The 25,714-nt window shown below is 31.3% G+C and overlaps 3 protein-coding genes and 2 non-coding genes across 7 annotated transcripts; 2 read left to right on the forward strand and 3 right to left on the reverse strand.

Annotated features, from left to right (window-relative positions):
- Positions 444–8,371, reverse strand: LOC105172569 (probable plastid-lipid-associated protein 4, chloroplastic). 3 transcript variants are annotated; one of them, XM_011094067.2, is made up of 6 exons: positions 8,020–8,368; positions 7,556–7,669; positions 2,633–2,731; positions 1,902–1,976; positions 983–1,050; positions 444–702 (listed from the first exon to the last, which is right to left on the reverse strand). In XM_011094067.2, exons 1-6 carry the CDS (start codon positions 8,347–8,349, stop codon positions 630–632), a joined length of 759 nt encoding a protein of 252 aa, XP_011092369.1. In that variant the 5' UTR covers positions 8,350–8,368; the 3' UTR covers positions 444–629. The 3 variants fall into 3 exon arrangements, with proteins under 3 accessions (XP_011092369.1, XP_020552809.1, XP_011092370.1); XM_020697150.1 differs by lacking the exon at positions 7,556–7,669 and having other exon boundaries at positions 8,020–8,371; XM_011094068.2 differs by lacking the exon at positions 2,633–2,731 and having other exon boundaries at positions 8,020–8,369.
- On the reverse strand, positions 9,441–9,512 carry TRNAE-UUC. Its single transcript has one exon. It is a non-coding gene; the product is annotated as a tRNA-Glu (tRNA).
- Positions 11,125–11,196, reverse strand: TRNAE-UUC. Its single transcript has one exon. It is a non-coding gene; the product is annotated as a tRNA-Glu (tRNA).
- Positions 15,389–18,151, forward strand: LOC105172570. The gene is made up of 4 exons (XM_011094070.2): positions 15,389–15,488; positions 15,618–15,681; positions 16,286–16,693; positions 17,478–18,151. The coding sequence occupies exons 2-4, from the start codon at positions 15,642–15,644 to the stop codon at positions 17,948–17,950; spliced, it is 921 nt and encodes a 306-aa protein (XP_011092372.1). The 5' UTR covers positions 15,389–15,488; positions 15,618–15,641; the 3' UTR covers positions 17,951–18,151.
- On the forward strand, positions 20,183–23,762 carry LOC105172571 (transmembrane protein 87B). The gene is made up of 5 exons (XM_011094071.2): positions 20,183–20,518; positions 21,211–22,150; positions 22,277–22,372; positions 22,913–23,049; positions 23,316–23,762. Exons 1-5 carry the CDS (start codon positions 20,310–20,312, stop codon positions 23,473–23,475), a joined length of 1,542 nt encoding a protein of 513 aa, XP_011092373.1. The 5' UTR covers positions 20,183–20,309; the 3' UTR covers positions 23,476–23,762.

Here is a 25,714-nt window from a genome sequence, read left to right on the forward strand (position 1 = left end):
CCAACATCTCTTAAGTTAATTTAATTAAATATATACATTTATCATTACCAATTTGGGTAAATTACAATTAATTTTGCTAAATTTTTTTAAAAATTATAAATAATTCTCATTGTATAAAAAATTATAAAAACCCCATAAAATTAATAATCGTATAACTAATACTATATCGTTACAATACATTGTAAGAGTGGTTGTTTAAAGACGATCATTAATTTTAAGAATGTATTTGGGATTTTTTAAAGAACAAAAAAATATTTGTAATTATAACAAATTTTAGTAGAGCCCACTATAATTTTAGTAGAGCCACTCATTCTGTAGTGAAATTATACACAAAGCACCCTTATAAATACATTACACTAATCTCCTCAACCCCCCAAAAAAAATGTTCGTATAATTTTAGAAATGGCATGAGGTATTTATGTATTAAACTTAACATCAAGGGATTTTGTAATTTATCCTTACTATGTATAATATTATGTGGAAAATAAACTCCTAAGTTTATGCAACAAATATTTCTATGTTACAGAGGTTTGCTTGGAGATATGTTCCCGTAATTACATTAAGATGTTTTTGTATAATATAAATGTAATTACAAACACGCTTTTATAAACACATACTTTTCTTGGATACTAGGGAGGTACCCTATACAATGGATCCACCATTCTCAATATGAACAAGTTCCCTTGATTGCCCCTTGTTATCCTGAAAAGAAATACCAAGAGAAGACACGTTGTGAATCTGTAATGTTTGATTCAAGCGGGACAGTAAGCTTATGTCTCAAAGTGTCATAATAGTCGTCAGGACGACTGCGAACAGACAGCAACGTTAGGTCTCAAGCTTAAGGAGGAATGGACTTGTGCGTAATGGATTCTGATACCATTATAGAGGTTTTCAAATTTAAGGCAAGTTGACAAACTTCGTTCGAGGAAGAATATAATTCAGACAGAAGCAGATGTTACTCTGAGGACTCTGTGTTCCTTACCTCAACTCTTCGTCCAAGAATGTAATTTCAATTTGTCCACGTCCACTTCCACGAGACTTAATAGGTATCTATGGAACAAGACCAAGAAATATCCAAATAAATTGTAAATGCGCTCGGTGAATAATTAAGAAGAGTAAAGCCCTTGGGATTTCATTTAATGTTTGGTAAAAAAGAAGTAATAAGCACAACTAATATGAACTAATTCAGTATTCAAGAAACTAGCACAATATTACTCCACCGTATAGCAGCATTTGATAAGAATGGCTTCTCTCTTAATCTTGGCAGTCATGGCTAACCTCAAGTTAAGTGGATCAAGAAGATGCGGTACAGACGCAAAGGATGCTTTTTTTCACTTTGCTGTTTCTCGTTCTAGTACTAAATATCCTCAAAGGCTTTGCTAAGGCACAAGTGTTTGATAATCTGCCATATTTTTTCTCCCTATCCACATAAGCTGCTTCAGCAACTATGTAGTTTTGAGTCTTTTGACACTATTTTAAGGAGGAATCTTTAGTTGAGAAAGGGGGCCTAAAGAAGAAAATACCATCAACTACCTTGTTCGCTATCTTTGTCTTTCTTGCTTGTAATATGATTTCTAACTTAACCAGTAGGAATCACGTGTTCTGTTTGGATCATGTTCTTTAGTGTTCTGTTTCTATGGTACAAAGAAGGATGAAAGCATCGAAGGAATTCCAACTACCGAATGAAGTTGCATTTCTGCATTCACAATATACTAAACTGGAGGTTCATCATGGCAGTAAATGGTTCAACAGGAAAAGGGTCTGATGAATATAGGTGTGCTAGAGTTCCTTTGTATCTTATTTTACCAAAAAAGATAAGATCCTTCAAGGTCTACATAGTCAAAATACAAAACACACAAGTAGCAAATGATTCAATATCAGATCAAGCAGAATTCACATACCACAGCAGCAATCTTGAAAGTGTCAAATTTAACAGCTACTCTTCTTGCATTCAGTGGAACCAAATTGGCAGTAGCCTACAAAAATGCCAAAGACGTGACGACAGATTCCACTAAAACAAATAGACTGAAAAAAAACTTACATGAAGATAACTAACAATGATCTAAACCTTTATATTACAAGGATGTGATCAGAGAGAATCTTGAAAGCCAAATATTTGATGTTACTTTGGCAGTATAATGACCTGTAGGTTGCTGGTTTCTCCTCAGATTACTTTTTGTCTTATCAATGTCTAGCGACATACATATGATAGAAATTCACCTTTTATCTTAAAGTAATACTTTTTTTTCAAGGTAAGATTGCTTCCTGTAATAGATCAAATATTTGAATCCAGTGATCAATAGCTGAGAAGAAACAGATTCGATAGTTCCTTAAACAATACCACCATAGCTAGAAATACACAAGTATAGCCTGACATGATATACTGGCATAGCAAAGTTTCCTTCATGTTCACTATCCATCCAGAACGAATGTTTGATAGCCTGAAGAGAACCCTTTCTAAGAGTAGCTCAAACCCTTCTATAGCCACTGGAAAAAAATGAGAAAGTACCCAAGCTCAAGCAAAACTACATTATCCCCCTGAGTAAGATGCACGAGAACCAAAGAAGAAAAGCATTTGCATGATACTAAGAACTTGTAGGAAAACAAACTTTCTCATGAAATCTGCAGCTACCTGATTGAAAAATGGCCAAGTTTCCATATTTTGGGCCCTCAATGTGTCCGCGTTAATTGCCTGGAAGATTTTTCCATTTGGTCTCAGAAACTTGGGTCTCTGCAACATTTATAACAGAATATGAGCTTCTTGTTCAGTATTATTATTAGTTTTTTTTTTGGCACAACATGTACCGAACATCTACATCAACTAGAATAACCAAAAGTTGTCAAAATCTGGTTTGGTTGCTCATGAGAGCGGGTTAATTATTTATTTATTAATAATAAATAAATAATTATATAAATATAATTTAAATAAATTATATAATATTAATATCAAACCACGACTCGTTTTTTCTTTTTCTTTTTTTAAATTCTACCATGTCGTAGATTGAAACCACGACTTGACTTTAGTTTTTTTTTTAATTTTCGTTTGATTAAATTTTATACAAATTAATTATATAAAAATAATTTTTAACAACATATTAAAGTCCAAAAATCATAATATTAAAATTATATTAATTTAAAAAATTACAATTAAGTATACAAATATAATAGTGTATATTTTTTTATACAATTGTAAAACATATAATGAACTATACAATTGCAAATGTCAAAAATGTCCACCCGTTCTACAATTGCGTCTGTGGCGTTGATGTCGAGGTCTTCTTATTTCCTCGCCCACATTTTGCATTGGCTCATTCTGCGCCTCATTATCATCACCATTCCACATTATCACGATATGCACTAAACAATGAAAATGAAATTGGTTGATTAATACCAAGACCAAGGTCAAGATGTACTTGTGAAGAATTATCTTGTGTTTGGGTTGGCATAATGGAGCCGATTGAAACCAATCATCTTGAGGCAGTTGAGACATGTAGTAATTTTAAGATGGTTGGGGTACGTAATAATCCTGAAGTGTATATAATGTAGAAGGACCAGCTATATCCACCCTAACATCATGACATTCAACTGAACCAATAGACATTTAGCTAGAACTTCTTCTTTGCTTGTGGGATGTTGTGGAAGTATCATTGAATGGAGAAGCAATTTGTTGTGACTGATGGGTTATGACTTCCTTGATAATATGTAACTAGTGTTCGAATCTATCCACCAATTGACTATACTCTTCAAGATTTAGTGGTCTAGATTGACACAATGCTTCAAGGGCATTCACCTCTTCTGCTTGAAAATTGTAGAAAAATAATGAATCGTGTGTCGTAAAAAAAATATTTAAAATAAAATATGATATTATATAACTACGTACCACAACTTGGAATATAGGTACGTCTACAGGTTGGTGCCCGCTTTCTGCACGTCTATCAGTAGATGACGACACGAAATTTCGTGTTATAACCGCGTTCTGTTTCTCTTCTATTGAAAATGGATGGCCTTTATACAATCGTGTCATATCGTCTTTGTCATCTAGTGATGTATTGTATGTGCTGCAGGTGTCAATCTGTGCTCATATGATTTTTTTTTGAGATCTGATGGAGGCTCATATCCCAAATATCTGTCGCTTTTGAAATATTTTACCTCATTTGGAATTAGCAAAGAACCCGTTCAGGACAATGCATTTCCACTATTACATAAAATACTAAAGGACATGATTATTTCCACAGTTGGGGGTTCAAACCAGCAGCGTAAGTCATAATGACATCTGAGTCCATGTCATACGGCGGCCAGATAAACTGTAATAAATAAAAAGATGTAAATTAATGCGCATTTAATTTACGGTATAAATGTACGTATCCAATTTCACCCGAGGATGGACCAGACGATGTTGACATAAATGTTGTGGATAAAACATTTGCATAAGTTACGTCATCATCTTTTGAACCAGCTATGCCATACCGAACAACAAACATTTTACCGCTCTATACCATTTTTGAACAAATATTCCTGGAGGTACCTGTGAATTCCATTGGTGTACCGATCATGAAGTATATAAAATTTTATGACAAGAATGAAGACAGACTTGATGTGGGAATATTTTTAAAAAATAAAAAAGCTTTAATTGAGGCGGTGAAAGATCACTCGATACGAAATGCACGTCGCGAGTATTTTTGTAACTGAGAGTTTGAAGGTTAAGTGAAAAGTATTCTGTAAGCAACGCAACCAGGTTTATATATATATCAGGTCAGTTTGAAGATGACACGTAAAATTATTTACGGCACGTGGGAGAGCTCAATTCGAAAGCTACCCAAATACATAGGAGCTTTCCAAAAATATAATTTAGGAACTATTGTTTAATGGAAACACAAAGCCTTCGAATCATCAATCGGTGCGTATGTCCTCAAATACTTATTCTGGCAATTTAAACCATGTATCAAAGGGTTCCAACACTATCACAAACTTATCAGTGTAGATGGAACCTATTTATACACAAAGTACAAGCACAAAATATTGATTACTGCTGCCATGGATGAAAATCAACAGGTACTCCCTCTTGCTTTTGCAATTGTTGATGAAGAATCATATTCGTTTTAGAAGTGGTATCTTAGACAATTGAACAGACGTGTTATACGAGGGCGACGTGGGATGTTCCTTGATTCTGATCGTCACCCTGGTATCATTAAAGCAGTACGTGAAAGTTTGAATTTTGTGCCACCTCACGGCATGCACCGGTATTGCTTGAGGCATGTGTATTCTAATTTCAATAGTCGTTTCAAAAATGCCGTGTTGAAAGATCTTTGTTGGAGACTTGGCTCTGAATATCAACCCAGAAAATTCAATCGAATTATGGAAGAGATAAAGAGCCAAAAACTAGCCGCGTTTGAATTCTCAGGCCAGATTAACAATGAAAAATGGACAGCATTTCATGGTGGTGGACAACGATGTGGTATTTTGACGACAAACATATCAGAATGCATTAATGGAGTATTGAAAGGGGCTCGCCGCCTACCGTTGACAGCAGTAGTTAAGATGACACTTCAACAAACTGTCCATTATTTTCGTGAGAGGTTAGCAAAAAGTAGTGTAATGTTGACCAAATACCATCAGTTCTAACAATCCGCCTCAGTTGTTACAAAATGTCAGTTAGCAAAAACCACCAAATACCATCAGTTCTAACAGTCCGCCTCAATTTGTTACAAGATGTCAGAATGGACATGGACTCAATATCCATGTTGTCAAAATTACTAACTGAGAATGTTCTTGCTGCAAGTGGATTCAATTTAGTATCTCTTGCAGTCACGCTCAAAAGGTATGCATTGCATACATGACTAATGTTGCATCAGTGGTGAAGGATTATTACGATTTAATGACTTACATGAATACATATTCCAAGTCATTTGAACCTATGCATTCTGAATATTATTAGAATGTCCCGAAATTTGAGTTGGTCCATGATACTACTATTCCTATCTCTTCACGACCTGGTCAAAACCAAACATCACGTATTCACAACGAGATGGATTGAGCACAAACGCGTGAAAGACAACAAGCCCAACAAAGAGATTCTTCTACACAATCAAATGTGCCGGTGCGGGGTTATTAACAATAATCGTATAGCTCATTGTATTTTTTACAATTGTATAAAAAAATATATACTATTATATTTGTATATTTAATTGTAATTTTTTTAAATTAATACAATTTTAATATTATAATTTTTTTGAACTTTAATATGTTGTTAAAAATTAATTTTATATAATTAATTTATATAAAATTTGATTAAATAAAAATTAGAAAAATATTTAAAGTCAAGTCGTGGTTGCAATACACGACATGGTGGAATTAAAAAAAAAATTATTCAAGAACCACAACTTGTTATATTAATAGTATATAATTTATTTAAATTATATTTATATAATTTATTTATTTTTTTAATAATGAATAAATAATTAACCCCATAAGAGCTGAACCAACCCAACCCAGGATTTCAGAAAAGGAATTACAGGAGTGGTTTCTTCTCCTAATCTGAATTAGGAGAAAAAACCACAATATAGTAAATCAAAATTATATTATCGAATTATCATATTTAATCAATTAAAAAAAAACAAGAAATCAAAATGTTTACACCTCCCATATTTTTCACTTATTCAATATGATCAATGTACATTTTCAATTATTGTAACCCATTAATAGCATTTTTAATAATCAAACATCAAAATTATTCGTTCTTAGCCATTTCCTTATTTCACCAACTAATTTGTTGCTTAAAAGAGTTGATGGTATTAGATTATTATATTTTATTAGATAGAATCTTAACTAAACATATGTACACACACTCAAATATTCTCAATTGTAGCTTACATGAAAGCCCATTTTCTTCAACTATACAAACATGATATAATAGACTTTCTCCTGACCTAATTGATCATGGTATCTATTTAATGTTTTATTTTATTCTATCAAGACAAGTGTTCTTCTAAATTCATGATAATGTCAAAATCTAAATTCAATACAGTAACAATATGATTTACATAATTTCCACTAAAAGATGCTATTATACAAATATTTTAGGCTGATAAATAGATATCGAGAGGAAAAGCAAAAACTAGGAATCAAGTAACCCAATAAATGAATTTAGAAAATTCCATCAACCCATAAAATCTTATCAAGAACAAAGTGTAAGTTAAGGTTTCAAATCAATACATTTCGCAATACAAGATATATGAATTTTGAAGTTCAGGATAATAATATCATAAATTTACATAATTTCACTTGAAAAGCAGTATCCTGAGATATTTTAATCTGATTGAAAATTCAAACTTGGTAACAAATATAAAAAGATATATGGATGGAAAAACCAATTAAGAATTTGGTTAAAGATATACAAAATTGAAAATTAAATTTGTAATCACATGAGTCAGATAACATTTTCGTTCAAAACCTTAAATATACGTCCATTAAGCTTTATTGCATAGAAAAGTAAATTCAGCCTTTTTCCATGTTAAAGAAATCTGTAAGCCCAAGAGAGGCAAGAGATGCTACAAACCTCAGTTTGAAGAATTGATTTGGATGTTGTATACAAAAGCTCCCATTTCCCATTTAGAAGATTTGAATTGAGCGGTTCCTTCACTTTATTAGTTGCCTCAAGTTTGCATGCAATCTGAAACAGAAACAGAAAGATGTAAAAATTCTTGATCCCCAAATTGCAGGAACCACTCCGAAAGTTCAAAATTAAATATTTAATGAATTTTACAACAAATATATGAGTACAGTTGAGAGAATTAAGAATTGGGCTTTTAGATAAAAAAGTTTAAATTGAGAGGATTGATTAGTTTCACAATGCAATAGTTTTAGGTTTCAAGAATTCCAAGAATATCAAAATTAGTTGAACATTTTGTTATAAAATTTGATAACCACATTGAAAAGTATACTGTATTTCAGAGTTCGTACATTCACCCTTCAAATAACCACCAGAAAGCAAAGAATAGAAACAGCCGGCGAAATACCCACCTTATCAACACGCTGCTGATCCTCCGGCGTTGCGGCGGCGCCGCGATCCAGTGGCGCAATAGCCTCAAGAAGCTCCTGCTTCAGCCTCTCAATTTCAGTGCTTTTGACCAAGAAAGACGAAAAGAAAGAAACCCCAGTCCGCCATTGCCCAGATTTGGGCAAATCTAGGTTTTGATTCACACTATTGCTACGCGAGCGAAGACGAACATCGCGATTACGGTTATTTGATGAGAGAGAAAGACAGCGTTTCGGAGATGATACTGTAGCAGAATAGAAATCAGTTGGATTGTGGAGGAGAGTAGGAGGAGATAAGAAACGAAGGGTAGCCATTTTAGCACGAGGGGAAATTTTTGTCCGTTAATAGACCCTCTGATTTGAAATTTTGAAAAGGGAGGAAATTGCACTTTACCCCTAACTATATAAAGTTGTCATTTCGGTCCCTAAACTATGAAAATAATGCACTTTTGCGTCCTTTAATGAAGAAACGAAGGGTAGCCATTTTAGCACGAGGGGAAATCTGAATGCGATTTTTTGACCGTTAATAGCTACACCTGACCCTCTGATTTGAAATTTTGAAAAGGGAGGAAATGGCACTTTACTCCTAAACTATATAAAGTTGTCATTTCGGTCCCTAAACTATGAAAAAATGCACTTTCGCGTCCTTTACTGAAGAAATTGTTAGCATGTGTAGTACACTCAAATTTATGTGCAAAATTAGTTACAATAAATCACAAAAAACTCGTCTAATATTTGATATAATTGTAAATATTTTTTAATTATTTAAAATATTATCAATATTTTTAAAATTTTAACAACCATCCAATAACTAACAAAATTTATTAGTGTTAGATTTTTATCCATTTCTTTTAATCGATTAAAATGTCATTGTGGCCTATGAATTAAAATTTTACTTATTTTTTTTTTGGATTAAGTGGATAATTTTTTATAATTTTTTAATATTTTTCACCTACTCTGTCTGATTTTTTTATAATTTTATATTTTAAAAAAAATATAGCAACGCAAAGTTGACAATTTCAAGCATACATTCAAACATTATATAATTTATTAAATATCAATGGCTAACGGTATAAAAGAATTATTTGTATTATGTCAAATTTTAGGAGAATTCATTAATTTATCTGGTTTTTTTTTTTTAAAAAAAAGATTGGTTTTCTTTAAAAAATATAGCAACTCATTAAATTTTTATTTATATGAATTTTGTTAGTTATGGAAAAAAAGTGTCTTAATTAATGAGTTGTGATGTAACTTAATAAGTCTAAGTGTTTGGAATAGTTTATTCTTTTATGGTGAAAATAATTTGTAGAAAAAATTATAAATTGAAGAATAGCAAAATTGGGGGTAATTCGAAAATAAAAAAGGAGAAGAGAGCAAGCTGTTTACAGGCTGGAAGCAGCAGAAGTTTCCGTTGCCGGGAATCGAACCCGGGTCTCCTGGGTGAAAGCCAGACATCCTCACCGCTGGACGACAACGGATTTATGTTTCATCAAACTTCAATAGTAATTTCAACCATCAATCATTCTTTACGAGTTTGAAAAGGGAAAATAAAAAAAAAATGACAAATTTAAAAGTGTATACCTAGTTATAGGAATGGCAATGGGTCCGACCCTTTTTTTTTTTTGGAATCCATACGTATATCCATCCACATATATTTTTAATGAGTTTATAGATTTATAAAATTATTGGCTCGTATTTATAAAATTATTGTAACATTATTCTTAAAAAGCATATTTTGTATAAACACATTAAATCAAATCCTACCAAATCAAGTCCGTCGGGTCCTGTGGTCCAGAGCAGGGCGAGTCTATGTTGGAAAAGTTCAATATTCATCATAGTACGTTTTGAAAATTAATCGATAATAATAATTTTGCAAACTAATTTCGCAAAACAAATACGTTGGAGTAAATAGAAAATCAATTAGAATGTTGTATAATAGTAATTGAAATCAAAAATTTACAGGAGAGCTATATTGTAAAAACTTCCAGTCCATATTAGATAACCACTCGAATCACATAATTTTTTTCTGTTTGCCTTGAGTAAATTATACATTACATATTCAAATATATCGGGTACCACATAACTTCTTTCAGAGTAAGATGGTTCTGTTCTTTCAGCACTGTATAAAACCGAAGAACACCTCAAATAATACTCAATCACCTTTGAGAAAATTGAAGAACAAAACTCGAAATTTTGAAGAGAAACCAAGTAGAAAGTATAGGGAAGATTTTCAAATATTCGCTGTAGTGTTTGTGTTGTATTTTCAAGTAATCTGGAACTCAATATAAATAATTTATTTGTCCAATAAACTTTCAATGTGGGACCAAAATGAGTGTGATCAGGGCCCAAAATTCTCCATTCATATTCCTGTATTGGCATTCATATTTTAAACTAATTGTTACTACAAATTAGCAACATTAACATGTTAATTACAACAGTCCGAGCTAAAAAATTTATTAGTAGGTCCGATTTTGAATTTTAGTTGACCCACTTCAGACCCAACCTGTTGTTGTCCCTAATTTGCCAGACATGAGAAGCATATTAATAATATTAAATATCTTTTATTTTAATAATTTTAAATTTTTAGATGGAACGATCAAAAAATAAATAATGGTCAAATAATTAGTACTTCTACAAGAATTTGAGCGACGTTTAAATAAGAAAGTACTTTTACATAAAATAGACGCAGATAAATAGACCAAACTCGAGAAGTTCAGCGTAACGTCAGTTAAGAAACTCAGAAAATAGTACATAACTTCAGTCGAAGTATTCAATTGTCCGTACCCTATAGATAGATGAAATAGATTTGTGTATCGATTTTTAAGTTATCTAATGACTTGTATAAGATGTTTTATATCCTTTTTTTTTTTTTTCTGTTTTTGTTTATAATTTTATTTCATGGACTGGATTAATGTAAAGTTATAAAATAAAATTTTATAGTTCCAAGTAAAAGGAAAAGGCAAATTACTTGTTGACATTTAAATAAAATAAAAATTGTAAGAGGGAAAACAAATAATAAGTAAATAAACAAAAGAAAAAGAAAAAGAGAGAAGAGAGAGATAATAAAAAAGCAGCAGAGCAGTGAAAAATTTCCATTGCCGGGAATCGAACCCGGGTCTCCTGGGTGAAAGCCAGACATCCTAACCGCTGGACGACAATGGATTGTTAATCCTACCTGGTAGGAATAAAATACTTAAAAGAATAAATAAATTAAAACGAATATTCCTTTTAACGAGTTGAATAAAGGGAAAATGAAATTTTTAATTTTAACTATTTTCAACTTATTTCGTAGCCAGATATTAAAAAGCAAATCGATGCAAACAAGGAAAAAATGATAGAAAACAATGAGTAAAATAAGAAGATATATTTTTTTTCAGGAATGACAATAAATTTGAATTAAATTCGAACCCATAAGTTCTGACACGTATTCTGGAATTATAATCGAGTTGTAGGTCTCGATCTCTGTATTTTGGCCTGAACAAGATTCAAAATTGGTCCTTTTACTAATTTATATATGTTTATTTATTTATATACAAAATATATTTATACATATGTAAAAAAATATATGTGCATATTTTTTTCTTTTATTTATTAAATTAATTGAATATAAGAATTTTTTTACAAAAATAAATTATATTGATACAACTTAAGGTTAGGTCCAAATATACAAATATCTCATACTTTTTTACAAAATTACGAATACATTTCTTGTTGTTGTAGGTATAGTTGCAATTATACTCCATATTCAAAGCCAAAAACTTGCATAAACACTCTTTAGAGTGTGTAGTTGTAATTTGTAACAAACAATCATATTTGTGTATTTGAACGTAACATCAGGGAACGTTAATGTATTACCCTTTTATAAATTATACACACGCATCGAACACGCATTGGTTGCTTGTATCGATTACTTTTGTTGTTGTGTCAATCGATTTTCTAATAATAATAAGGATAAATTACAATTATCACATCTGAGGTTTGGTATAATTACGAATACCCTCTCATCGTTTGAAAAATTATAAATACCCCTCAAATAAAAAGTAATTATGCAGTCCTTAAGCGGTAAGGTAAAAGTTATCACTTTACCCTTATTTTTATTTTTTAAAAAAGTATTAAAAAATATATAAAAAAAAATTGAGAGCAGGTAAAGTAAACAATCCATTGAGAATTATTAGTTCATAAAAATATTTTATAAAATTATAATTTAAAAAGGTATTTTTGAGCAATTTATCGCAAAAAATGAATAAAAGTTTAATGGAATTGGCTGGTTGTTAGATGAACAATAAACTCAAAGAAAATTTGTAAATTTTTTAAATAATAAAATAATATTTTTAATTATATCAAATATCATGAAAAGAAACTGGAATTTACCCTAATAATAATTGCAAATATTTTGGATTGAAGGACAAAAATCACACTCCTCAAGTTGGGGCCTGGTCCAGTTAATTCTTGGCCTCGTTTGGTCTGTGTGATAAAATTATATATGATGAGATTAGGTGTGATAGAAAACGAGATGATAATCAATCTCAATAATTCATTATATAATGTTTGGTTTGACATATTGTATGTACGGTATCTCATTTAATAAAATTACAAGAAATGTAATATTTAGTAATAGCTAATTGTCACAGTTAATAACAAATAGTTATTGACTTCGGTCATGTAACGATTTTTGGCCGTAGTTTTTCCGAGGGTGGTTAAATATTTGCCATGGCTAAAAGTCATGACAAATGTTATTACCATGGCTCTTAGTTGTAACAAATAAGTTCTTTTATGGTAGAAAAATTAGTTTTTTGTATCGATTTTTTTTAATCATGGTTAATACTAATTATTTACTATGGTTATTAGCCATAGCCATAAATATTATAGCTAATAAGCATTCAACAACAAAATTAATAAATGATAAGAACATATTATGACTTACCCAAACAGTCTTTATACATTTCTCCTCGAGAATGAAAGAAATGTGCAGAGCCTCATCACAGGGGAACACCCCCTCTATAAGTATTGGTTTACTCCTCCATACAAAGTAGACCTCTCAAACACTCTCTAACGTCTTCCACACATTTTTAACACCTTTCTCACTTTTTGGACGTCCCTCACACATCTCTTACTCTCTAAATCACCTTTGTCCCTTTTTAAACATTCTCTAACCACTCTACAAGCACGTTATCATGCGTTCTTATACTTTTCACCAATTTTATTCATCATATCTCGATTTCAATTATATTTATTTACTTTTTTGGCTTTATTCAATCTCAAATCTAATACTAACTTGGACGTCGAAATGCTAACGCCTTTTCTGCAGGCCACTCCTTCAAGATTTGCATTCGCTTCGACCCAACCTTAAACGATTATCCGACCTATTGAACCCGTGCGTTTTTTAAACGCATCACATGCAAATGCAATTTATATAAAATTACCCATAATAAATAAAAATACAAAAAATATTAAATTGAGTTCGAGATAGGTCAGAGTCCACCATAATCATCTCTAAACTGCTCTTTTTAATACACTGATAGCTGTCAAAAGTGAATATTACAAAAACAATTTATTGCAGATTCTCATAATTTATTCACACTCGACACACGTAATTAGATTTCACAAAATTACATAACCTCAACATGAATTTTGTACATATCTTTTATATAGAAATTGACTGTTTTCCATTTTACAATGTAATAATCTACTAAACTTCTTCTCTTCATAGTTTTTTATTTTAATATATTTTCGTATTTATTTGTATAATCTTCATATATTGAAATCAATCTTTATATATATATATATATATATATATGTCTATATATGAAAAACAATCATGTTTACAAATAAGTATAGAAACACAAATCTATGCTATATACATATACTAATTAATATTTGATGTTCACTTATAGAATATAATTTTATTTTTTAATGAAATATTGATACAATAGATAGAAAGCGTAGAAAATTGCAATTTCGGCCCAAAATGTAGGATGGTTTGCAATATTAGTTTCATACTTTTTGAAATAATTAATATTAATCCCACACTTTTAGGAAAAACATTGCAAAGTTAGTCCTATCGTTGCAAAGCTAGTCCCACACTTTAGGAAAATATTATAATTTGTTTTTATGATGGGGTTAACTTTGCAATGTTTTCTTAAAATGTAGGACTAATATTGACTATTTCAAAAAATATGAGACTAATATTATAAATTATGCTATACTTTAGGACTGAAATTGCAATTTTTGGATAGAAAGGGTTACATGTGCAAGACTACAACATTGCAGATGAGCGGTGGTTGGAAACTTTGTTCTTACATGTTGCATTAACTTCAAAAAATTCACCAAACTTCTTGTTTTTATTTTAAGTATTATGTTTCCTTCACCAAACGATTTATTTTAGATAGCCGTCGTGGCACGTCTTCTCTGTACATATAATAAATAATTTTTTATTTTTTAAAATATATTATAAATAAGAATAGAATATATGAACCGACACATCACATTTGAAAAAAAAAAAGAAAAAAAGAAAAATTAACTTAAGGGTATTACAGATACAACAAAAAAAAATACTATAGTGGTGTCACAAATTGCCGTTTGTGAGTGAAAAATGTCTTTTCTTTTTATATTAGCATGGATATAGATAATAAAAATATGTACTATTGTGCTTTCTTCCTGATTTTCATACGGTCCATACTGTCTCGTTTCTCTCTTTTTCTTCTCATTTACGTTTCGTTTCTTTGTCTGTATCTGTCTAATTGCGATTCTATTTTTTTTTCAATTAATACAGTATTTTTAAGAGCAATTAATAGTGTGAAAAAGAATGGGAAAAAAAAACTTTGCAAAAAATGAATCTTATTTTTCAGAAAAAGAAAAGAAATAAAAGTTTGTTGCTGTCAAATTTATTCAGACAATTACATTTAATAATGGATGTCTTTGTTATTAGGTGAGCAAGATTTTTAAATTATTACAAAAGGCCTAATTATGTTATTTTCAATTTTTTAATTTCATGATATGTATAATTATATTTCAAATAACAATAATCTAACTTAATTTTTATGTAATATTTCTTTTTTATCTTCATTCAAAGTTGTTTACTCGTTAATTTATAATACAAAGTAACATAAATAAAAACTAAACAATGTTCTAATGAATCGAACCTAAAGAATGTACGAAATTCATATTAGAATTACAAGCATCGAAAATCAATATAAAAAATCTATGGCGATGATTTTTCATTGCATAAAAGGAATGCTAGGTCATACAACTCATCCCGATACAACAAAGTAAAAATGTGCTTTAATGCCTCCTACTTTGTAATTTTTGTCGCTTGCACGGCTCCAGCTTTTTAAAAACGACATTAATTCGCACCATCGAGTCAGTCGCATTGAGTATGAACTTCCGTTTTCCTCTTATTGAGGCGTTTGCTCTCTCTCGTCTGTGTGTGTCTGCATACGGCTGCAGAAACATCTGTATTTCGATCTTGCATCTTTCGCCTTTTAATTCTCAGTTCTTCATTTATCTTGCATCTTGTTGAACAGAAAGGTTTGAGTTTGCGTTTCTGAATCGAGTTTGAGTTAAAACTTTTTTTTTTTTTCCAGAGTCGCTCGGATTGATCAGAAATCATGAGAAGACAATGGCCCTGCTCGAAATGTGGATATGCATGTAAGTAAATCTCCCTTCAATTTTTTTTCGTATTAAAGGTTTTTCGCGACGAGTGTGATTAATCATATGTAAATCTTCCAAATATATTCTCCTATTTTAGCAAGTAAAAGGTCCTAGATCTATTTCCAAATAATCACTAATTAATTAAAATTATTTACCTTATTCTACAACAAAAATGGAGATAGAAATACTAAATTTATCGAATAATTATTGTTTCATTTAATACAAAACTTTATGAATTTTCTTTTTCTCTATGTTACTTTGCTTAAAAAAAACTTCAATTAAATAATTTACGTAACGCTCTGATTTTATTTTATATTTTTATTATTTTTGTACCGTTTGAGTGCAAACATGTTAATTGTAGAACATGTCGGAAAAAAAAAAGTTACGGGAATCATTTTCATACGATGTTATCACAATTTTTTTTGGTGTATATATATGTGATAATATTCCTCTAAAATGATATGCGTTAATTGGAATTATCATACATTTAATTTAATTATTAATTCCCACAATTGTCCTAAATAATTCATACTAAAACTACATTAATTCGCTTGAGATATTATTTTTGGTTATTTTCCTAATTAATTACAAAAATAAATAGGTTCGTCGACATGGAGAAGTCTGCATACATCAAAACCAGTGATCTGCAACACATGCAGATCAAAGGCGAATAAGAACAAGGTCGCGGTCAGTCCTCCTCCCGACCAGGCAGCAAACGATAGCCATGTATCAGGGAATTCAGTCTTTGATCAGATAAGTTCCTCCTCCGCCTCAATTATACAAGAAAATACAACATTTACCGTCAGCCAAATCGGCATGATCTTCGGAAATCTACCCTTTGAGCCAAACCTAGCTTTTCCGGCAATGCTTCAAGACCATTCACAAGATCAACCCATGTTGAAATCCAAGGCTGCTATGGAATTTCAAGATCATTTTTACTGTCGAACGAGCTTGAAAACGTCGGCTTCTGTCATGGAGGATGGCAGCATTCAGATAAAGCAGGAATATGGTAAATTTATGTATTTATTTTTTGTTATTTAATTTTTTTTTTGTTAGTATCAGATAATTTCGGTACGTAACATTGGAATTTATGTTTTTGTTTAGTTTACGTAATGGAATTAACTGCAACATATGAAAACAAATTAGTGATAAAAAATTGTGCATAAAATTATTACTAAAAGCAATTAGTTGCACGTCTATAGTGATGACTTAATAATAATTATTATTTATGGTGTGTATATTTATAATTAAGGAATAATTACTTACTGTCTAGTTTGGTGTAATTACACATAAATATTACGTGGTTTGAAATATTACATCTAGTATCATTGATGTTTGCTTGTGTCTAACAAATAGGTTCATCCGTTAATCAAAATTCATCGAACTTATTGATATTAACAACAAAAAGAAAAAAAAAACTGAATGAAATCAATATTTATCCTTAATTGACTTATTAGTGACTTATAGCAAGTCAAACAGATCTTTCATGAATGAACTACTTTTATAAGGGTGAAGATATACTTCCTTACATGCATTTACATGTGAAGATGTATAAAGGTGGTTTGATCATAAAATGATTTATTTGACCTACAATAAGATAGTAATAAGTTAATCGAGGGTAAATATTTGTTAGAAAACCACGAGAAATCTATGTGTAATTACACCAAAACTTCAAGATAGAACAGTATAATTATCCCTATTTAAAAAAATTAAAATCTTCTATGCATTAATTAATTGGCATGGAATAGTACATGAAACCTAGTTATTATTTCATATTATTATGAAACTTGCAGATTGCCAACAGACACTGCTGGAAGTAGGAAACGTATGCATTTGGGACCCCAACAAAGTTCAAAGGAAAAAGAGATCAAGGCTTCCCCAATACACTCTATCACCCCTAGCAAGATTCATCAATCAGCTCCAATACCATTCGCCACAGTATAATCCGACCGTCAACTTCAACTTCAACTTCAACGACGCATCTGCATCAAGTCAAGTTGCGCATGATCATGATCATGATCATGGTCATCCCAAGTACGATGACGTCTTGATCTATGAAAAATGCAAGTATGTAGCCGACAACGAGATTGGCCTTGGAGCTGTGATGCTATCGCCTCCAGTCTCTTCTTTAGAGGAGCCAGAGTCGTCTGACTCCACAACATATGTGTCGGAAGAGGAGTCGTCTTCTACATACGATACGAGTGATGATACTAGCGACTCCAATTGCCTCATTGATGTTCCCATAAGAAGCAGTGCATCCGAGTAAGCGCTATGTATGCAAATCTGACGATGATGAGGATGAGGTAATGCAGTTGGACTGTGTGTTGTGTGTGTCTTTGGTTTATGTTTGATAAGAACATATGGATAGTAAGTATATGTGTAATAATGTCGGACCTACTTTATTTGGTTTTGATGTTTGCTTGGATAATTTATGTTTTGGTTCGAGTATGTATGGATGTTGTCTTTTAAGGTAGTGTAAGAATTGCATGTCGAAGTGTGCTTCGACTTTTATTTTATGCTTAAGTTTGTTTAGTTTCTAAATATTATTGTTTTACGTAAAAGTTTCAAGAACTGTACTATGAGAAAATATGACGTTTGTTACAACTATTTGTTATAGTAAAAAGTGTAAAAACATGATATATAGTAATTAATTATAGTTGTACAATTACTATTGACCGTCGTTTTAGTAAGTAAGACAAAAAATGATAGCAAGCAAGGAAATAGTCTATTTAGATCATAGGTTTTTGAGATGATTACATGGCTCTTCTCAGACGTTTGGTGTATTACACGTAAACCTCCCGTGGTTTGAAAAAATATTGTAATTTTAAAGAAAATTACATGAAATCTATAGATTAGGTTGAGAAAAAAAAAAAGAAGAGAAGAAATATTTATCCCGCATAAAAGAATGATAGGAATTGATACGAATATAATAAGAAGTTGTGGGGAGTAAGTGTTATACGCTCACATTTCTCTACCCCACATAGGAAGTTTAGTATTATAATAAACTCTTTATATTAAATTTAAATTCAAATTTGAGTTTGAAGTATTATAGAGACTACAGTGAATATGGGGGTGCCCCACACATGCCTTGCCTCTTCCTGGCCCGGCTCCAGCTTCTAGCAACGGGGCATTTGGGTGAATATCTTAGGATATATTTTTTTACAGTAAATATATTTGGATTTATTTTTAACAGTTGGAATATAAATTATGTATTTTATTACTAAAGTTTCAGTTTCAGAATTCTAAAAACCACCTGGTCCTGAGCTGGGCCTAGGTTGGGTCTGCTAGGCCATTTTTTTTTAATAATAATAATGTATGGCATATAAGTTTTATTCTCATAAACTAACTATTCTAATAGCTTTTTTTATATTTTTGGAATTCTAAAAAGTATTATCATTATTGTTCTATTTCCAAATTTTTAGTACTTTAATTCATTAATATTTTTTATTTTTTTTTGTCAAAGTTTATTATAAATCCTTTTTGAATTTATTATCATCCAAGTTCATTATATAATCTTAACTATTATTTTTTCTAGTTATGATTTTTTTTATGTGATTTAATTCATTATTTATTTTATTTTATAATACTATCATAAATTTAAGTAATTGTTAAAAGAAAACTCCTATTTCATAAAAAAAAAAAGGCATATTCAGCCTGATTTGGTTCTGATTTGGGTCTCAATCGGGCCAACGGGCTGGACCTGAATTTATAAATGGATCTAATTGGAACCCATTTAAAGTCTCAGGATCACCCCAAAATTGATCATGAATAGTACTAGGCTGGTCCTGAGTTTGGCTTTTTCAAACTAATCTGTGCCAGTTTTAAATCAGCCCAACCCACTATACACTTCGAGACTAAACCAACAAATACATAGGTCAGCATGGTAAAATAGGTGGGCTAAATCCAGTAAAATAGGTTCGCCATCATTGTCATGCAATTCATATGTATATTAGTTGTTATAGCACACTGTCCTGATGTGTGTTTAATAAATAATTTTTTTTATTTTAAAATATATTATAAAAATAAAATATATAGATGAAAGAATTACATTTAAAAAAATAAAAAAAACTATAATGTGACATTGTTGACAGGCCTCCGTTTGTTTGTGAATATAGAGGGTATTTTTTCATATTAATATAAATTAATGGTATTTACTACTTATAGAGCTAAATCTTTTTATTGGTAACACAATTATTTTTTATTTATAAATCAATAATAAATTAATCAGGTTTAAAATATTTTTTTTATTAATATTAGTAAATTTGATAAATTTATTTAATGAATGAATTTATTTATTAGATGAAAATAAATTTTAGAAATATTAGATGTAATTTTTAAATTGTTGAAGATCTATATACAATTACATTAAACTCCTATGCTTAATACATAATTAATTGATTTGCTTAACGAAAAATTTCAACAAGAAGTAAAACTAATACTTCAAGCGCTTGAGATGCGCGTGGCATGAACGCCCACAGCCACTGAATTTGCCTCTTTGCTTGAAGATTCAGTTTGGTCGCTGTGCATCACTCTCACACCTTCCCACCAAATTCTCCTCTCCGATTTCTGTCCTCTCTTTCTCTCTCTACAAGCTCGGGTAAACTTCTCCTCCGAATCGCGCCCCCATGGGTTTCGCAAGCAGCTCTTCAAGTCAATGCTGCACCGTTCTCAAATCTTGCGCATTCTTGATACTAGTATCAGCCTTTCTATCAACTGAAGCTTCAATTCATGTCTACGACCGAGATCCACTCCGAGAAGTCGGCAATGCTTATCTCCTCTCCGGCGGCAGCGAAGGCATCGCCGCCAACGGCCACCAGGGTCGCTCGTATATTCGGTAGTATTTATGTCCCAACTGTCTTTTTTTTTTTGGTATGTGAAATGAGGGGTAGTGAGTATTTAGTCAGATCTACTCTTGCATTTGTGTGCATTGGAATTTCTTGAGGTTGTTTATGTTACTGGAGAAAGAAATTTATTGGATGTTGCTTTATGTCTGTTTTTTTTTTTTTTTTTTTTTTGTGTTTTGTTGCTTTATGTCTGTTTTTTTTTTTTTTTTTTTGTAGTGTTAAGACTGGATGCAGTAGCTTAGTGTGTAAAAGATGCTTAGTTCAAGAGTTGAACTAAATAGATGACTGGTATTGACTAGCTCAGTTGGACTGGGTTTTTGACAAACAAGGTGTAAAATTGGGATCTTGAGTGGGTTTTTGAATTTGATTCTTGATTGTGATTGAGAAGAGGTCACAAGCTTCAAGAAGAAAGTAAAATATCTTTAGAATTGGTGCCAGGAATGTTATTAACTGGATCAGGTTTTGGCAGTAGCGGATCAATCACATTGCTTTTGCTATTGCACTTGTCATATGATTGATTTCTCTTATATATTAAAAGCTCTCTCCAGTTAGCCATTAGGTTATATGAGTATTGATTTATGCCTCTGCGTCTTTGTGTAATCTCAAGTATGATTTTGGTCTTCAACGATTATCATGCCTTATATTTTTACCCTTTTTGGATATTTGTGCATTATTAACTCAGATTTGAGAACATAACTTTCTGGAGGAGTAAAGAAGCTGCTGACCATCAGCCCACTCTGGCATACAATGGTGGGTTGGTTCAAGTTATTATTTTTGAGGCAGATGATCGCGATAATATTGGTGGATCTGCTTATGGTGGGCAGAGGTCTATTTGTTGCACCTCTGATCTGGCCAAACTGGAAGGATGCAAACAAGGAGAAGTGATAAGAACACCATCAGCAAATGATAAGAACTGGCCTGTTGTTTTGAATGTTTATTTTAGAGGAAACATGTTATCCACCCATATGAAAAAGAATAAGGAAATCAACATCAAAAGGACTGGGATGTACAATTTGTTCTTTATAACATGTGATCCGAAACTCAAGGGAATGAGGGTGACTGGACGAACAGTATGGAAAAACCCTGATGGCTATTTACCTGGTAGAATGTCCCCTCTAATGAAGTTTTATGCATTTATGTCTGTCGGATATGCCATCCTCTGTGCTGTCTGGGTTTTCCAGTATGTTAGGTATTGGAATGATGTTTTACAACTACAACACTGCATCACGTCTGTTATTGCTCTGGGTTTGTTAGAGATGACTTTCTGGTACTTCGACTATGCATACTTCAACAGCACTGGAACGAGGCCTGTTGGAATCACAACCTGGGTTGTGACTATTGGAGCCATAAGAAGAACTGTTTCACGCATTCTCATTCTTTCAGTTGCTATGGGCTATGGTGTCGTCCGTCCAACCCTTGGCGGTCTAACATCAAAGGTGCTTCTCGTTGGAATCACTTATTTCTTGGCATCAGAAATGCTGAACATTGCAGAATATGTGGGGAGCATAAATGACATAGCAGGGCGAGCAAGAGTTTTTTTCGTTCTTCCAGTTGCATTCTTGGATGCCTTTTTGATTCTATGGATTTTCACTTCCCTTTCAAAAACACTAGAGCAACTACAGGTAATGTATATACCGTACTATCATACTATTTGCTCCTGTGATGAGTTGTATGCCTCAATACTTGAGTTAACCACCTGCTTGTTAACATGCAAATGCACTGACAATGACTCTGTTTTTCCTTTGCAGGCTAAGAGGAGTTCTATTAAATTGGACATATATAGAAAATTCTCAAACGCACTAGCAGTTACTGTTATTGCTTCAGTTGTGTGGATAGGATATGAGGTATATGCTCATTTTACAATTTTTCTTTGTGGTACCAACACCCCCCTGTCCCCTCAAATTTCTATTCCCAAGAGATGTGCCTAAGTTCATAACATACTTTTTCCATAGAGAAATAATGATTATATGAAGGAATATATTTTTTTTCTTTTAAATTTGAGCACTCCGACTCAAATATGTTTATGTTCTTTGTTTATTAAATGAAAAGATTAGATCAAAAGGATCAAGTCAATTATGGCCAAGGTTTGCTAAGCATCCAAGCATAAAAAAGAGTAAAATATAGTCAAAATGTTCTCAAAATGCCAAATAAATGAGTTTGGTGAAATTGCAAGATCAAACTCTAAGTCAAAATACAGTTTGAAATTATCAAGCGAACATTGTAAGAATTTCTCTGCCTTACAGTATGCATCTTATTTTTTGTACGTCACTTTAATACTCACCAGATCAGTATGACCAGAAGAAATATCTATAATTGTCATTATTGAGCCACATTATACTAGTATCAGAGCATCTTGTCATGCATGAGCAATTTGATTCCTGCAGGTTTATTTCAAAGCAACAGATCCCTTCAATGAAAGGTGGCAGAGTGCTTGGATTATCACAGCTTTCTGGGATATTCTTGTGTTTGCTTTGCTGTGTGTTATCTGCTACCTCTGGGCTCCATCCCAAAGCTCCCAAAGGTATGCCTAGAATTTTACCCGAGATAGCACCATTCTATTTATATGAATGACTATTCCATAAAAGAAAGCTTGTTTCAGGAGTAAAGTGTGATCCAGTTTTTAACTATTCTGTATTGAAGATGTTGAACTCTTTCTCTAGAAACTCGTCAACCGTTTACTTGGCGATTATTGGAGGCATCTTGCTCCCAGTTAACCGAGGAGAACTTTAACTCTCTTTGGCTTATGTATCTTCATAATTCTTATCCTCTTATCGTAACTCCTGCCAGGTACGCATACATGGACAGTAAGGGAGAAGACGGAGATGATGAAGAAACAGAATCCTTATGTAGAGAAACTCCTAAAGGTAACATCAGCTTAGTGAAGCAAGATAGGAAGGACGTCGACACTTCTGATCAAGAAGAAGCGGAGGAAGGTAAGAGGGAATAATTGCAATGTCATCAATGATTTGTCTAATGCAAGAGGTGGAATGGAGGCTAATGACTGTATGAAGCACTTACAAGACGGAAAAAACAGATGGCGGAATTTTACTGATGCACAGTAAACATATTCATTTTTGTTGTAGATGTATAGGTGAAAAGCGAAGCATACAACATTGATTCTTTGCAAAATTGTGGCTTGTGAGGAGCTGTATCAATGTGAATTTGTAACAATATTAAATCATGGTGCCCTTCAACTGGGATTCTGATATGCCGAGAAGAATGCTAGTCAGCTCAGCTTCTATTGGACTTCAATTTTCAATCTTCGAGTACAAAAATATCTACGCACCATCAAAATTAACATTGTTTCAGATTTTTATACTTGATGCATATAAAACAAATTTAAATGACATACACCCAACTGCTGGTATAATGAAAAAGATTATCAAATCAGCAGTATTTTGGATTTGAATAACATATATGTGGGTAATTTTTTTGGGTAAATTGCATTACACATCATCCTTATGTTTGGTTTCGGTTTTGGGCCATCTCAGAGATGGCCCAAAATTGAAGCAATGTTTGCCATTGCTTATTTTGTCATGTTTTTGTCTCGTTTCTAAGTATTTGATTTTTAAATACAAATATATTTTATTTTAACCACTTAATATTTTATACGTAATATTTTCTACATCATTGGAATAATTAAAAATTTTAAAAAACTATAAAATAATATAATTATTCTACGCAGTTAATTCATATATTACATTATTTGAATAATGTATTTAAATTTATCACCTCGAATAGAACAACTAACAAAAAATATTGTTAATCCATTATTAGAGTGCATTTAATTATTTTTAAAAGTGTATTTACATAAATTATTTTTTTTCATTTCCATACATATATAATTAGGAAATAATATTTATTTTAATCCACTCACAACTAAATAAATTATATATACATATATATATATATAAATATATATAAAAGAGACACGATTTGACAATGAACAGTATTTTTTGTCTTCCCACTACCCAACATCAAACATAATATACTTATCTTATATTATCTCAAAAAATAAATCCAAACATACGCACTATCTCTAACTTATATTTATTTATCTTTATTTTTCTCTCTCTATCTCCACAAAATACCCAAAAACAAGTTAAAAACAAAACCAAACATAATGCATGTGATTTGGTGAAATAGTATGAAATTGCTTGTATTAATTATATAGGCAATTTTTTTTTTCGTGTTTTATAAAATACAATAAAAAAACCCCCTCTCCCCGTTAAAAATAAATGGAGAGTGGTGCACATTTGCCTTTTGTGCGAGTGGATTTCATTTTTTTGCCTCTTTGAGGTTTATTTTAAGTATATAAATATACATTTTGCCCCTTTCTTTCATATTTAAATACATTTTAAATTGATCTACTCATATTATTTTATTTATATATATTATTATATATTTAATTAATTTAAATTATTTATTGACTTCAAACATATTACAATAAATTATGTTTATTATGAAATATATTAATTTAAATATAAAAACAACTAAACAGTATATAAAATTTTTAATTTAAAAATACAATGCAAATAAAATATTCTAAAATTATTTTTAAATTCATATGAAATATAAAATAATTAACTAAATTAAATTATTATTAATTGAAATATATTTTAATAAATTTTATTTTTTAATTAAATATACTAGTTACATGTCAAAATACCAATAAATTATATTATTTAGTATAAATATTATTTAAAATATTTTTATTTTTATAAAATAGATTTTTTTTCTTTTTTCTTTTTCTCTGTTGCTGGCCATTAGCGGCACCTAGTGACGGGGTGACATCGCCTAAATTTGGGTGCCGCCCCTTCCAGAAGGGGGCGGCGGAACATGAAGTCGCCCTTTTTTGCATGGCAACCTCATCGTCGCCCTCTATACTCAGGGGCGACGGCAATGTCACCCAGACTATTCTAAACAATATCGCTATTGTCCAGTGTTGGCAGTAAGGCCAGGCGGTGGCTATCTCCGTCCATTATATATAGATATACATTATAGTGTATATATAATTATACATAAATAAAAATATATATTAAATTATTTAAAATTTGGATCGTTTATTTATAACAATTGAGATCAATGGTTGATATAAGGAGGGTGTAATGGGCAATTTAGGATAAATTTATCCTATTTTTTAAAAGTATTTTGTGCATTTATTTTGTATTTATTGTCATTTGCTA

This window comes from Sesamum indicum, linkage group LG10, assembly GCF_000512975.1.
Source record: "Sesamum indicum cultivar Zhongzhi No. 13 linkage group LG10, S_indicum_v1.0, whole genome shotgun sequence".
NCBI classification, from domain to species: domain Eukaryota; kingdom Viridiplantae; phylum Streptophyta; class Magnoliopsida; order Lamiales; family Pedaliaceae; genus Sesamum; species Sesamum indicum.